Genomic DNA, 15,189 nt, shown 5'->3' with positions numbered 1-15,189 from the left:
AAAGTACCACTCGTGTTTCATGCAGTACAATAAAGAGAATGACAGATGAGCGTGACAATTAAAATAATAATGCCTTAGGTACTTGGTCACAGCTGGATACATAATACCAGATTTAAAAAAAAAAAGTGATTTGTTTGCCTAATAAATGACAACATAGATTTCTGTAAATAAATTATTTCAACATCTGTGAAAAGCTTATTTTTATCGTATTTGCAAAACTTATTTAACTGATCAGAAGTATACTTAAATCTGTAACTTTCAAAAGGCAAGTCACATTGCCACAAATGCTACTTATCACTTCTCCATTCACTAACAGTGAACATTTAAATAAGAGGATATACTATAAATCTTTAATTTGGTAATGTATTTATCTTTTTTTTTTTTTCTCCCCAATATCTTCCCTTGTAACAAATGGCTCAACTCCTGATAACCTTCAGTAACAAAGTGACACCGGAATGCAGCTCCCTCTGGTGTTAATGTCTGTTTTTGTGACACAAAATGTCCTGGAAGCAACAAACAGTCCTTCCATTCTCCAAGGAGGCATTTTGAGCACCTTTTTTGGACAATTATTTTCTTGACATTTAGAACAGATCCACAAGCCAAAAAGAGAATACTAGGTAGTAGCTACTAGCTGAAATAGAACAAAAACAAAAATACTGCTTTCTTTCATTCTGTTAAACCTACCAAAACACGCACCATCAACTCCTGTTCGCTTTAAGTGCTCTATACCATAACATATCACTATATTTGGAAATGTAAGATTACTAGTAAACCTCGGGCCAAAGTGAGATAAATCAAGTGGGACAATCAAAACCGAAGCAGTGAAGCAAGTTCATTGCTGACAAAAGCATTGATCTTAATTAATTTAGACTTAACTACTCTGTCGAACTTCTGCAGCTCTGAAGACAGAAAATTAACACGTACACAAACTAAACCTAACCCAACATATATTTTATAACTCAGTTCTGATGATATATTGACATATTTGTTCATTCGAATAAACTATTAAAAGCAATATATAATGAGGTGTTATATTAATGTTAACTTTTATATTAATTTAAACTGTAAATATATATTGAAATAGAAAAACACCTATAACTGCAGTTTAAAAATATAGGTTTAGTAGTTTGACTTTTGAAAAGGCTGTAGAAATTCATAGAATACCAGAGTGAATAAGCTTAGAACCCAGTCCATTACTCAACAGAAATCACGGAATGTTAACATGTATTTAAATTCCATTCTCACAGTAAGCAATATTTTTGTCTAGTGAGCTTTGTAAAAAGAAGCACAGAACAGAAGCAGAAGTAAAAACCTATGTCCTACCTCTCTATCCCTTCCCAATATTTCACACTAAGCAGAATTATATCACTAGGTTCTGAACGGTTCCTTCTTGCACAATTTAGTATAGAAAATAGTCTTTCAGGATAATTAATACATTAGCCATAGAATTTATAATCAGGATCCCTTTATATAGCAGAAGAAAGTTGTTCAGTCTATTAATATATTTTTTCCTCCTCTATTAATTCTGACATATAATGTAATACACTCATTGGCTGTTAATGCAGCTTCAGATCTTCACTCCATTAATTTCCTTTAATTAAATGTTTTAGCAAAAGCATGGAGTATGAGAGTTTTCCTGGCTTGCCTCTCATCAGGATCATTTTAATCTCAGCTCGGTGGCTAGGAATCACAGAATGGTTTGAGTTGGAAGGGACCTCAAAGATCCCCTAGATCCAGCCCCCCTGCCACAGGCAAGTTGCCAACCACTAAATCAGGCACTAGGGCCAGAGCCTCATCCAACCTGGCCTAGGAGACAGCATGCAAGTTAAGAGACTGAACTGTCTCCCAAGCTTGGAGATTAGATGATTAGTAGGTCCTTGAAAACTTCAGTGGCTGTGGATAAACAAGATCTGGAAAATCACATGTAAGTATAATTTACCTCTGTTAGGTATCTAAGAATCTATCATCGTGAAGATGTAAGAGCAGTCCACAAGGACTAACTGTAAGGATTGCAATGAGACAATCTTACTATGAAGGGACAACCTGGTTCCTGTAGGCAGCAAATCTGGACCAGGAATTTATCAGACAACCTAACCAGAGCATCGAAAGTACCAAACTCAGGCAAAGGCCAATGCTGGAGCGGGTCAGAGAAAAAAATGGGGGAAAAATGACGTGTTCAAATTAAGCATTTTACTCCAGGAAATTTAAGAATAAGGGGTGAGGAAAAGAAATAACTAACTAGGAGAACATGGTAAAACTGGAAAACAATAAAAACAAAAGAAAGGAAGAGGGGGAAGGCTTCTGAAGTTCAGTGTTAATTGAAAACTACTTTTACTAACATAAAGTGCACTCCAGCTTAGCAAACAGCGTTCTGTTAAGCATTAAGCAGCATTCTCGTTCTTTAGACAAATGTAGAAGATTAAAAGGTAACTGACAGCTTCCTATGATTGAAAAGAAGCTCTGGTCCGAATGCATGCTATATAAATATTCATAATATGAACACAGATAAAATACTCAAAGTGAGAAATGCTTCACTTCCCACATGGGAGTGTCAGACTGGGAACACGCTATCAGTTATGTTTCTTACGTGGCACAGACATTTTGTCTGCAGGGAACAGCTAAATAAAAGGAAAAACAAGATTGGCTGGTAGTTGCAAATGGAACAAGGAGGTTGCATCCACACAAGAGGACTATTTATCCATCTTCTAACAATGGCACAGCTGCACAGTGCTATCAATCATGCTCCACACACGATGGATGCTATAGGCTGACATACAGCAACATACATCAACACAGGCAGTACTGCAGTAATAACACATCTGCAACATTGTTGAAGAAAATAGGTAAGCACTTATCTAAAGCAGATATGTGATCAGAAAGCAAGAAATACAGGGAAGAACACATAGGAAACACAGTTACTTCTGCTGTCCAGAGAATTTCTGTTGCCACAGCACTAGGAAAAGCTGTCAGAACACAGATCTTTTTATGAAGTTAGAGAAAACTGGGAACAGACAGGAGAAAAAAATTACTTGCTAGCAATTTTGACTATAGGATCAAGGCAGACTGATGTGTTTCCATGCTCCAGGGAGTAAGGCAGGGCTTATCACTCAAAGTAGATCCATTTAGGTCCTTTCATTCCTACTTTTCTTAAAGGTCAAAAATGTTCTCAACTTGAACAATTAAAAGCAACGCATCTAACAAAGTATGAACGGATTAAGAATTTGAATGAAGATGCAGAGCAACAGACACATACTGATGTAAAGCTCTTTTCATTTTATATTAAAACACACAAAAAAAAGCCCCACAGAACTGCTGCCATTTTACAGGTATTCTTTCTGCAGGCATGCTCTACTTGCATGTATCACCCAAAACATTGGGGATCTGATCCACATCTATAAATACCTAAGGAGTAGGCAAAGGGACAAGGCCAGACTCTTCTCAGTGGTTTGTGGCAAGAGGGTGAAGGGACATGGCCACAAACTTGATGCATAGGAAGTTCCACACAAATGTGTGTGGGAACTCCTTCCCAGAGCAGTGACGGAGCAGTGGCACAGCTGCACAGAGAGGTGGTGGAGTCTCCTTCTCTGGAGACGTTCCAGACCCGCCTGGACGCCTACCTGTGCAACCTGGGCTAGGGAGCTGCTGTGGCAGGGGGCTGGACTACATGATCTCTAGAGGTCTCTTCCAGCCCCTACAGATCTGTGATTCTGTGAAAACCATGGAATGGTTGAGGTTGGAAGAGACTTCTGGAGGTCAGCTGGTCCCACACTCTGCTCAAAGTAGAATCACAGAATCCTTAAGAGTTGGCAGGGACCTCTGAAGGCCATCTAGTCCAACTCCCCTGCTATGAACAGGGACACCACCACTAGATCAGGTTGCCCAGGGTTATACAGTCTCACCTTGAAATCTCTCCCCTTCCAGGAATGGGGCAAGAATCACATCTCTCAGCAACATGTTCCAGTGCATCACTATCTTCACTGTAAAATATTTTTTCCTTTTATCAAACTTAATTCTATCCTCTTGGAGCTTGAAATCATTTCCACCCCTTTTATCACCCTGCTAAACAGTCTGTCTTCTTTCCTGTAGGTTCCCTGTAGACACTGAAAGGCTGTTATCAGGTCACTGCACAGTCTTCTCTTCTCCAGTCTGAACAGCCCCAGCACTCTCAGCCTTGTCCTTGTAGGAGAGGTGTTCCATCCTTTGGATCATTTTTATGGCCCTCTTCTGGACGTGCTTCAACAAGTCTGTCTCTCCTGTAATGAGGAACGCCACATCTGGATGCAGTACTCCAGGTAAGGCCTCACCAGCACTAAGCAGAAAAGTAGATCTAATGAGATCCACTTGCTGGATTAATCCACTTGAGTTACTGTGAACATGACAAAATCCTACACTTGGTTTTTCTAAATACTGTTTTTCTGTATCATCTGAAGCACTGAAAGCTTTGATTTCACCATAGTGCTATTTTCCAAATCATATCAGAAGAATATGACTGAGAGTCTAAGGGCAGGATATTAATCCTGTTTGAGTCAGTAACAAAAATCTTAGAGGCAGAAATGAAAAACTCCTAATCAGATTAAAGAACATCCATTTCAATTTGCATAACTTTTATTGTCAACAGCAAAAGCAGCTTTAGTTTAAAGAAGATGAGGCCCTACGCAACACTCCATTTCAGTTCTCAGACAGAAATCTAGCTTTGTCAACAACAGAAAACAAAACAGGAAGAACTGCAGAAAAGCTGGTTGCCAAGGGATTGCTGCAAAACTATGCCTGCTGGCTACTACTCAGATGGCTACTAAAGTTTCCCTGCATGTCAGCAGGCTTCCTTGCATACCAGTAACACAGAAACACAAAGTACAGACTGGTTATTTGGATTTAAACATGTAAGAGACCAACATTCCTGAGCCAGAAGTACTTTCAAATCTTTTTGAGCTGTTAGCACTGCGGATTCAAACAGTCAGAAAAGCTAAAAGAATTCCAGATCAATATATTTTCAAAGGTACTCATACCCTTATAAGACAACGTGTTTTTATAGAGCAATTCTTAATGTGGCTGAGAAATAAGGTTAACTCTGCAAAACAGTTTCTATTTAATTATAGATTTTGAATGTTATTCTTGTAGAGACACACAATATGAAACAAAAACTTACAGTGTGACAAACAGAATCGGTTGTATTAAGCTGTAAGAAGGAACATTATTAATTCAATAATTCAGTTGGTATAAGTACTGTCCATAAAGAACTATAAACACCATGATGCTATTTCAAAAGAAGAACAAAAGGTTGAAGTAACAGCTCACACTCCTCAGTTATTTTCGTTAAAAAAAAATAATAATAATCAGAGTGACCTACGCTGGGCTTGCTGTTGCCAAGAAAACTAGTACTCTTCCCTCCTCTTTTGCATTCCTTGCTATCTCCAGCATTGCATGCATTTTTGACCATTACTGAGCCACAAGCTCACTACAGGAACTCCTTCTAGGTGTGAACAGCTATTTTAGGGCTCATCACTGTGTATGCACACTTGAAGTACATTCACACTCACAGAAAAGAGGTTTACATAATTATTGTTACATACACTTGAGAGTGCTATCTTTAACAATGCAGTACATTTAGACTTAGTTATATCCCTTGAGTACCTGCTGTTGCATTACTGCTACCTATGAAGAGCAGCTGAGAACACTGGGTTTGTTCAGTTTGGAAAAAATGAGGTTGTGTCATGACCTCATTGCTCTCTACAGCTTCCTAAGGAATGGAGTGGAGAAGGAAGTGCTCATCTTTTCTCACTTGTATCTAGTAACAGGACACATGGGAATATCACAAAGCTATGCCATGGATGGTTCATTCTGGACACTAACAATGTAGTTGAACACTAGAACAGGCTTCTTAGCGGCGTGTTTGATGCCCTGTTCCTGCCTGTGTTTAAAAGGCATTCAGATACCACTCTTAATATACTGTAATTTTTGGGTCAGTCCTGAATCCTTAAACTGGATTCTGTGTACGTCCCTTACAACTGAAACTGTTCTATTCATCTGACCTTCTTTCTGAACACTTGTAAAAACAGTATCAAGCATGAGGTATGTATAATCAAGAAATCACAACAAATGCAGCCAAATTTAAAAAAGATAAGTACTGACATAGTTCTGTTGACTTGGAAGTTGGTGTTCTTTAAATCTGAAAAGTGACTGTTGTTTAAGACCATGGATGGTGATCATCTATTTAATCCTAATCTGGTATGTTCTTGTTTCACTGAAAATAATTTAAACAGCTGATTTTTTTCTTTGCTGTTGTAGCAGCTGTATTAATAATGTTCATATTTATGTGCTGGAAGCATTCCTGTCTCAATTACATAATTCAGTGTCCCCAGTGAGCATCCTATTAGGCTGAAGAGACTAACAGCTTTGAAAGGCTGCCAAAGCACAGCACTCTACAGTATACCCTCAAACCAATAACGAAATCAATCTAATTAACAAATTAGGCTACATCACCTATGGTCCTAAGATATTGATGGAGCTGAAAGGCTTTTCACATTATGGATGTATATGCATGCAGATTTTAATATTTAATGTGTCGGTAGGCTGGAAAATGCTAGTGTCCTAGTGATTAAAAAACAACTGCAGTACTGGAAATTCAAAACACTACTAAGCTGGTACACCTAACACTTTTTTAAAGTTGCTGTAACTTTAAAGTTATTTAGTTTTTTTTTGAAGTTTTTTTAAAGTTGCTGAAACAAAACCAGAAACCAGCCTTTGCAGAAAAACTCCTTCAGACTTCTAGGGCTTGGGAAGATTTCAATACTTTAAAAGATGCACTAAGGGGAAAATTGTTGACAAGTAAGAGGAAATAAATTTTTTAGCTGTTCAATAGCCTACGTAACAACAATGTTCCTGGTTTTATTATTTTAAAAGACAATTACTTTTTGTTCTTAATGACCACAACACAACCAACATAACAGCAAAGAACATTAAAAAAAAATAAAGTAGTCTATTCCGCATTATGCCATATTTCTTACACAATAATTGTTCCAAAATTAGCAATTGCTAACTTTATTAGCTACCAGATATCATATTCTGTCATGTCCACCGGTAATAGAAATATACAGCTCAACAATTCTGAGATATGCTACTTGTAAAATTCCTTCCACAGAAGTCAGTGTTAGTCAGAAAAGAGTAGATTGAAGACTCAGCCAGAATTTTCTACCAGGAATTTGAAAAAGCATTCATATTTCAACCACAGAAGCTGTGAATGTAAAATGTATCAGCTCAGGTATATTGAGACAAAGTACTTACTTAAGCTACTCAGTTGTCTGATTATATTTGCCAAGGAGATATTGGTGACACATTCCAACTCATTCTTGATTCCTCGGGGCAGAGCTGTGTGGCACAGATGCCTGGGATCTATGTTTCGTTTTACCAGAGGCATTCTGAAATGTATCAGAGGACCAGCAAACCTGTAAAGAAAGAAGACAAAATACTGTAATAAATTATATTTTAAATTCAGATTATGCCCAAGTTAAATTGACTAATCCTCCACAGTATTAATCCACTGCATAATATATATTTTATATATAATCCACTGTTTTCTAAGTACATAAACCTTTTCTTCTTCATCAATGAAAGATTATTCCATCCTTTCTTTAAAGCTTTACCTGAGTCAGACGCCAGTGAAATGACAGGTTTTTAAAAAACAAAAACGAAACAAAAGCCTACTGTCTTTCTTTTTGTACTGTTTTGGTTTTTTTTCTTTCCCTTCACCCTTCTTTGGGAGAGACACCCAAAGTGTCTCTCCCAAAGAAGGGTGAAGGGAAAGAAAAAAGACTTTGGGTGTCTCTCCCAAAGAAGGGTGAAGGGAAAGAAAAAAAACCAAAACAGTACAAAACCATATATTTACTCCTTGATGGACAATTTCCTTATTCAGGCCAAGCAAAGTCCAGCAACACATTCTGTTTATTATGCAGTCAAAGTAGTTTCCCATTCCATCTGAAAGGCAGATATGATCAGTTCATTATGCAATGTCGTATCACTAGCAGGAATAATACTCCTTGTCTATACACCACTTACAAATCACACCTAACCAAGGTAAGGAATAAGAGGAGTTTTCCCTTCCACCAGTGCTGCTACTGGCAATAAATTCAACTGAGCTAAGGATGCCTCTTCCATACAAAAGTCTCCTCAGTAAATCTATAGTGCAAAGCCCCCCATGATTGAGAAACACTATCCCTGCACACCTCTTCAAATCCACATGTCTAATTAATCAAAAGCCTTCACCAGTTCTGTGATCACTTGTAGCCCACAGCACTGACTGGAAGGAGTTTCCCAGTGGGCAAGTTACATCTGTGGTACCATTTAAACTTATTAGTGCTGATTTTTAAGATTGTATACAAAATCTCTCCTTTGTGAAAATCAGATTTCCTAAAACCGTAATTTTTCAGTGATCTGTTATGTACAACTCTGAATGACCAACTGCAGAGGGCTGAAACTAGATGATCTTCAAGGCCCCTTCCAACCCAAGCCATTCTATGATTCTATGATACATACCAAACAAATATACTTGGTATTGGCACAACACAGCCTCCTTTCCCACTGCAGAAGAGACTGCTCTTTTCAAGGACAAGCCACCCACAAGGCACCGTGTAGCCCTATGCCCTCTGTGGTATCATCTAACTCTGCTTAGAGGTTTCACCTCTGATGCTAGGGATTCATGTTGCACCACATGAATGTATATGTATATTACGTGTATATTTAGCCATGAGAATCTTTGCTTGGTTGAAATAAAGCCATTTTTTGGTGATATGAATCAATAGGGTGAGTGGTGGTAAAGTTGAAATTTCGCTGACCTACAATGCAATAGGGAATTATGAGAGTCAGAGAAGATCGTAATAGAGTACTTTCTTCTTGCTTACTGCTTAGATTTCTCCTTGCCATTTTTCTCAGGAGCCTATTCTCTCACTGAAGGTCAAGATTGTACCTGAGGGACCCTCCTCAGAAGATAAAAAATACTTCATGCCTCTGAGTGATTTAAAAAATATATATCTCGATTCTTAAAAAAAGCAAGTGTGAATATGGTAGGATAAATAAAACACATTTTTAGTTTCCAGGAACATCTCAAATCTTTCTAGTACGAAAATACCTACATACAAAAAAGCTAGCTGCTACATATGAGCTAAATGAACAACAATAAACTGCAAATATGAATACAGCCTCTCACAGAGCTGTTGAGAAGGTGCTGACAGTGGAAGCAAGCCTTTATATGCCTGATACAATGTGCAGGAGCAGCACGAGGCAAGGCAGATCCAGCAGACCCCTCCAGCACTGCAGTCCTCGGAGCATGCAGTCCTGAGGAGCAGCAAGCACACTAAGTACCCTGAGCTGCACACTGTTCTGTACCCCAACAGAAAACAAACCATCCTGTCACTGTGAAACTAACACAGCAAGTGATACGTGAGCAATGTTCTACAGAAGCAATTAAATATTAATACCAAAGTTAAGCCGTTTCTTGATTACTACTTCAATGATGCTGCTGTATGAACAGCAAAGGGAAGTCTTTACAGAGAGATTCAAACACCAATATAAAAACACCCTACTTCAGTTTCTTTTATACGTATATTTTTACTACTTTCTAAAAGTTATGAATTACAAGGGTTAAAAAAATAATCACTAAACAGAATAAAAGTTGTTGATGGCTAGTGTTCTTTTTCTTGCATAATTTAATCAAAACAATATTTCGTGTCAATATTGCTCTCTCCTCTTTATTTTACATACTGCATGAAAAAATTGTCCAGCATACAGCATGTGCACATCGCAAACATTTAGATACTAAAGTAATAAAATCTTTATAAAACTGTGCAATAAAAACAAAAGTCTGAAATCAAGGCTGGCTAGATTTTAAGTAACAGCATTTATGTAGAGCCCTTTTAAGTATTTGATTTACCTCTAGGATAGAACACCTAACAAAAAAGCTGAAAAGATGCAATATTGGCCCAAATGTTTTCTCAGGTATAAAAAGAAGCTGGACAAGCAAAGAATAGGCCAGAACTCCTTGGACCTCAGAATATCCAACTCTGAACCCAAATAAAGGTTCACTTAACAGATTTTTATTATTTCCTTTTGCATTGACATCATCAGAATTAGCAGAGAATTCACTTATCATGCTTTTTCCTACCACAGACACATACATCATTTTTCTGATTTCTGACTAACGCAGCTCTGGCTGTCCTACCCAAAAATGTTGTGGAACAACAAAAGGCAGCGCAGGGAACAGTAAAACCTGGTAAAAGGTACCAGTTTTAACTACAGATAAACTTGGAAACAGATGACAGAGGGGAAACTGATGCCTTCCAAATTATGCTTCACATTTAAAAACTACACAAAGACTGAACACGAAAAGATACGATACAAACACGAAAGATACCACTCAATTATGCTTCAAATAAAGGGAAACATGTTTCATATGATGTTTAACAAATGGTGGACCCCTGGGACACAGGAGCTGCGCACAGCTGAAGTACCTGTTGGTAATTTGCCCACTGCTGGGCACAGAGTGTTTGCAGTTTGTGGTGACCAACTAGCAGGTCCTGCCAATTCTCCCCAAGGCATTTGGTGAACACAGCACTGGGAGTCCTTGCTTATGAAACAAGGTATGAGACAGTATGGGAGAGCAAACTGCACCTAAACAATCTCCTCTCTCTTATAAAAGATGCAGCTGCCATCCAGAAATCTGACCAATTCTGAAATGTCTCTATGTATTATGCAGCTTTGGAGCTGCGAAAGAGGAAAAAAAAATACAGAATGTCACAATCCAGTCTGTCCTCTCAGTTTAATAAAAACTAAAACCCTACACTGCTTCCCTCTCTGCTCCCAAATCATGTTACCCAAGCCACTCCAGCAGCAAAGCAGCTCATCATCAGATCATCCAATCTGTCAAGAGTGTTGCTTTCACTCAAGCCTAGAGAAATGCTGATAGCCACACCCAGGCAGAAGAGAGGATAGCCAGCGAGGTAGGAGAGCTGACACCATCTGAGCTGGGAGTGGGTCTCCCCTCCTTGCTCTAAGGGCTGGCTGGCAACCCTCAGAGCCCCGCTCCCTCTTCTCCCTGCTCGCCTGTGCAGAGCTGCGAGGCAGCTCTGAAGCACTGGCACTGGTGTGCACTCCGCTCCATAGGGATCTTAGCAGGAAATGCATCTTCACAGAGACACGTGGATCTCTTGCATATCCACTTCTGAAAACTCTTCTCCCTTGTTCCCTATACATCTTTTGAAGCACACTGCATCCAGCTGAGAACTCAACTCCCCAGCCCGCCTACATAGTGCTGGCTGCAGCTGAGGGACCTGCTACTGGGCATCTGCCTCACACCGACACTGCCAAATCAGTGCCAGCCAGTGACACTGCAGTCAGAAACCATCATCTCCCCTTCAGCACTGCTTCAGGGAGACACTTCAGAAGAGTAAGGCACGTGGGAAATGGTAAAACAGAAGCAGTTTGTGGAAAACACAGCATCAACTGTCACAGTGACAACTCAGGTTTTCCTAGCAAGTACACCGTGACCACCGAGAACGAAAGCACACCACTGAAGTGGGGAAAAGTAGCTTATTAATCTGCTCAGCAGTTCAAATGGTAATTAAATGATGCTTCAATTTAACTTTCAGAAGACTAATAACATTTCACAATCACAGTATCGCCTTTAATGAAAGTTTACTTTTGATTGAGTTACACTTTGTCATTACTAACTTAGTTTCTTAGCAGTAATGAAAAGCATTCCTCTGTAATTTTTATGTATATCAATAATGCAGCACCAAATGCCCTTGCTTTAATGGGGTTAAATTTAATTCCAATCATTTCTATAATGTATCTTTACAACTTGGTATTACCATACTTGTAATTTCTTTAACAACGTACAACATCAATGCCTTTCATTTCCTTGATTTAATGGATCCCATTTGAGCTGCTGGCAGAACATATCAGTCTGAAATGTAATAATCAATTAAATGCCTTTTTCCTCCTTAGAAGAAGAAACAGATTATGCAATAGCTTTTCTATTTGCCTATGTAGTCACGTTCTAACCATGTCTGTGCTAAAGAGACAGATTTTGGGGCAGAATGAAAGTAGCTAACAAAATCCTTTTCTTACTTGCTTACTTATCTTCAACATACTATAAAATTCTGCCAACTTTATCACCAGAATTTCCATAATTAAGTTTCCACAAAAATAATCTGCACCAACATCTCCAGATACTACTGAAAAATCATTAACTTATTTTATAACTGTTAATCAAGGAGCCTCTAATTTTCATCAAATTCCCATATCTTTGTTTATGACTTATACATTATTTTTCAATTACTATTCTTCCATTCAAAGAGAACTGTCTTGAATTTGACCTCTTAAAAGAGCATCATTCCGCACACTAGTAACAAATTGATATCAAACATTTATATTTATGCAAATGACTGTAAAATGAAAATTAAAAAAAAAAAAAAAAAACAAAAAAACTTTGGTCCAAGTATATTTCACTGCATATGACACCATGACTTGGGCGTACTGACATCAAACATTCTAACACTATCAAAAAGATCAATGAACACCAAAACGAATCCAGGAAAGTATCCAAACTGTACAAATCTAGTTCATTCTCTGTTTGATTTTCTTAAAATTACACTCTGGTATGAACAGGCAAATGTGCAATGACCTCATGCAGGTTGCTCCCCTGTAGCTCTCACTGCAAAATCAATGTGCAGGTAAAATCCCAAGGATGCCCTTCAGCAAAGCAGGACACTCTCAGACACTACCAGTGATTTTAAAACCCTCAAAGTACTTTATATGCCCCTTCCACGTTGCATCAACTGTCATCTGATCAATTCCATCCTAATTGACAATTTAACAGAAAGCTGTTAAAACTACAGTTTTGCAATTGTTATATAATGAATCACATGACCAAATTGAAGACTCTTCTATTTGGAATAATTCACTTACATCCACCTCATCTGCAACTTGCTCTGAAAAACATCATTTAACTGCAGATGACTATGAAAGGGTGACTTTACGTAAAAATCAGTTTTGAAGAGAGTAACTGGAAATGACATTACTAGAAAGTAAAATTGATATCATTAATGTTTAAGAATGACTAAATGTCAACCAATCCATTTTACATCTTAGTATCTCCTACTCTAGATCATTCCGAACAGTTGGTACACATTTGGCCAATGTGTGGTGCAATGACTAAAGCAACAACAAAGCTCTGGAACAGGTTGCCCAGAGGTGGTGGAAGCCCCATCCCTGGAGGCACTCAATGCCAGGCTGAACAGGCCTCTGAGCACCCTGACCTAGATGTAGGTGTCCCTGTTCACTGCAGGGCAGCTGGACCAGATGACCTTTAAATTTCCTTTTAACTCAAATGATTCTACGACAATTTTACTTGTAGTCATGATTATGACACTGTTCTTGAAACGATACCAATAAGAGTCTCAAGTTATCTATTGCCAAACTGAAGGTAATGTACAGGGCAGGATTAATATGTCAATGCCCCCTACCCAGCTCTCTCAGTAATGCTGAATAGAAAAGCATTTAATTTGTAAACTAATAATTAGCAGACTGTGAAACACAAATCTAACTCATAGAATGATAAGATGTATTTTAAAATTACACATGCATTTTTAATTTCTATTTAATACTGAGAGAGTTTTGTACTGTGTTTTAATTAATGTGTCTGTGAAAATTACTGTTTTGTTCAACTGTTAACTTATCTTAGATGTAACTGCATGAGACAAGCCAAAAATTGACAATGCAATCACAGAAATGGATTTGGACTGCAGTTTCACTAAGTATTTAAAGCATAATCACAGTGTTTTAAGTGCAACTGTTCAGCAACTACTATCCAGCCAATTTTTTCCATGATCATGACTATAATCTCTCCATTCCTGTGCATGCTTGTACACCTGCACACACAGAGGCACCTGATTTTGAAACACCTGTGGGAAAAAACTGAAAATGACAGCTTTGACTGTAGACAGAATACACAGTTAACTCTATCACCTTGCCAAAATGTAGAGTATTGCTGATAGGAAAGTACAACTTCATTCATAGAAAGAGAAGCAAGCTTCCATGGTAGAAAGCAAACATAGCAATTCATAATTACGTTGTACTTCAAGTTTTAAAGGTGGTAACAGATGATTTTCATGGATCAAAATGCTGCAGTTTGAGTCATGCCAACGAGTTGCATGTGCCAAAACCACTGCACAACAGCAGGCAGCCAAACGTTTATTCTGAATGAGTCCAGGAGAAAGCCAAGGACTCTGACAACTTTCCACTTTTGTTGAGTGAGATCAGTAAGGCCCAAATCGAACTGCAGCCCACTGCACAAGTATGAGCTCCCTCAAGGCTGGGCTGGGCCCAACCACAGAACCAGATGAATGCAGTGGGGGCTTCTTACACCCTTGTCTGGAATTCTTTTACCTGTGGTTTTTTTGGGGCTGTCACTCACCACGGCTGCCTCAGTACACTGGTGGCACCAGCACTTACCATTCCTTTTACATAATTATCTCCTCCCTTCAAGCCTTAATGGAAGATTTCACGCTGATCACATAAAAAAAGCAAAACTATAAGCAATCTTAAGTACAATGAGAATATTCAGCTCAATACCTGCTTCTATTTCCCCAACACAGGTGCAAAATACAACAAGGTTTCAAGAACCACATGCCAATTTAGCCAGTCTCTTCACTTTTGTTAAACTGAATTAAACTTCTGTTCTATGAATTATAACACAAACAATTAGAGTGCAGCAGTTTGCAAACTGTGGCTTTTTAAACAGTTTCTGCCTACAAGGCAAAAATCAGCTTGATTTTTTTCCTTTGTTTTCACCTCCCATTTTCTGTAATATAAATCAATACCTACTAATTAGCTAATTTGTTAAGCATCAGTTGTTTTAACCATGCTGTTTCCATCAGTTTTCCCACCACCAACAGCATCCATCTTGCTACGGTCAATGTCTTTCAAGCGCAAATTGCTTACATCAAACTTGAAAAATTCATTGCAAAAATCACACACAACCCCAAAATCCAGCCATTCTAAGTGTGCACATTTAGCTGATGTCTATCTTACTAATAACTGCAAAAATGTTTCTGCTCATCTTTATAAAGAAAATATTTTAACGATCAAAATATCAAGTTCAACACTTACTACTCTAAACAGCCGAGCAACTGGGGGCTA

The 15,189-nt window shown here is 38.3% G+C and overlaps 1 protein-coding gene across 3 annotated transcripts in view; it reads right to left on the bottom strand.

The window, feature by feature from the left end:
- The window catches only part of WASF1 (WASP family member 1), a 77,973-nt gene that overhangs the window by 20,283 nt on the left and 42,501 nt on the right, over positions 1-15,189 (bottom strand). For all 3 annotated transcript variants that reach the window (XM_065735062.1, XM_065735055.1, XM_065735048.1), the window contains exon 2: positions 7,282-7,442. In XM_065735062.1, coding sequence (XP_065591134.1) covers positions 7,282-7,414 — 133 coding nt within the window. In that variant the 5' untranslated portion in view covers positions 7,415-7,442. The remainder of the gene's footprint in view (positions 1-7,281; positions 7,443-15,189) is intronic.

The sequence above is a fragment of the Cyrtonyx montezumae genome, unplaced genomic scaffold (genome assembly GCF_038088225.1).
Source record: "Cyrtonyx montezumae isolate F1298 unplaced genomic scaffold, pur_monq_1.0 scaffold_0, whole genome shotgun sequence".
NCBI lineage: Eukaryota > Metazoa > Chordata > Aves > Galliformes > Odontophoridae > Cyrtonyx > Cyrtonyx montezumae.
Note: the sequence above shows the minus strand (reverse complement) of the source record. Positions and strands in the feature narration are given on the sequence as shown.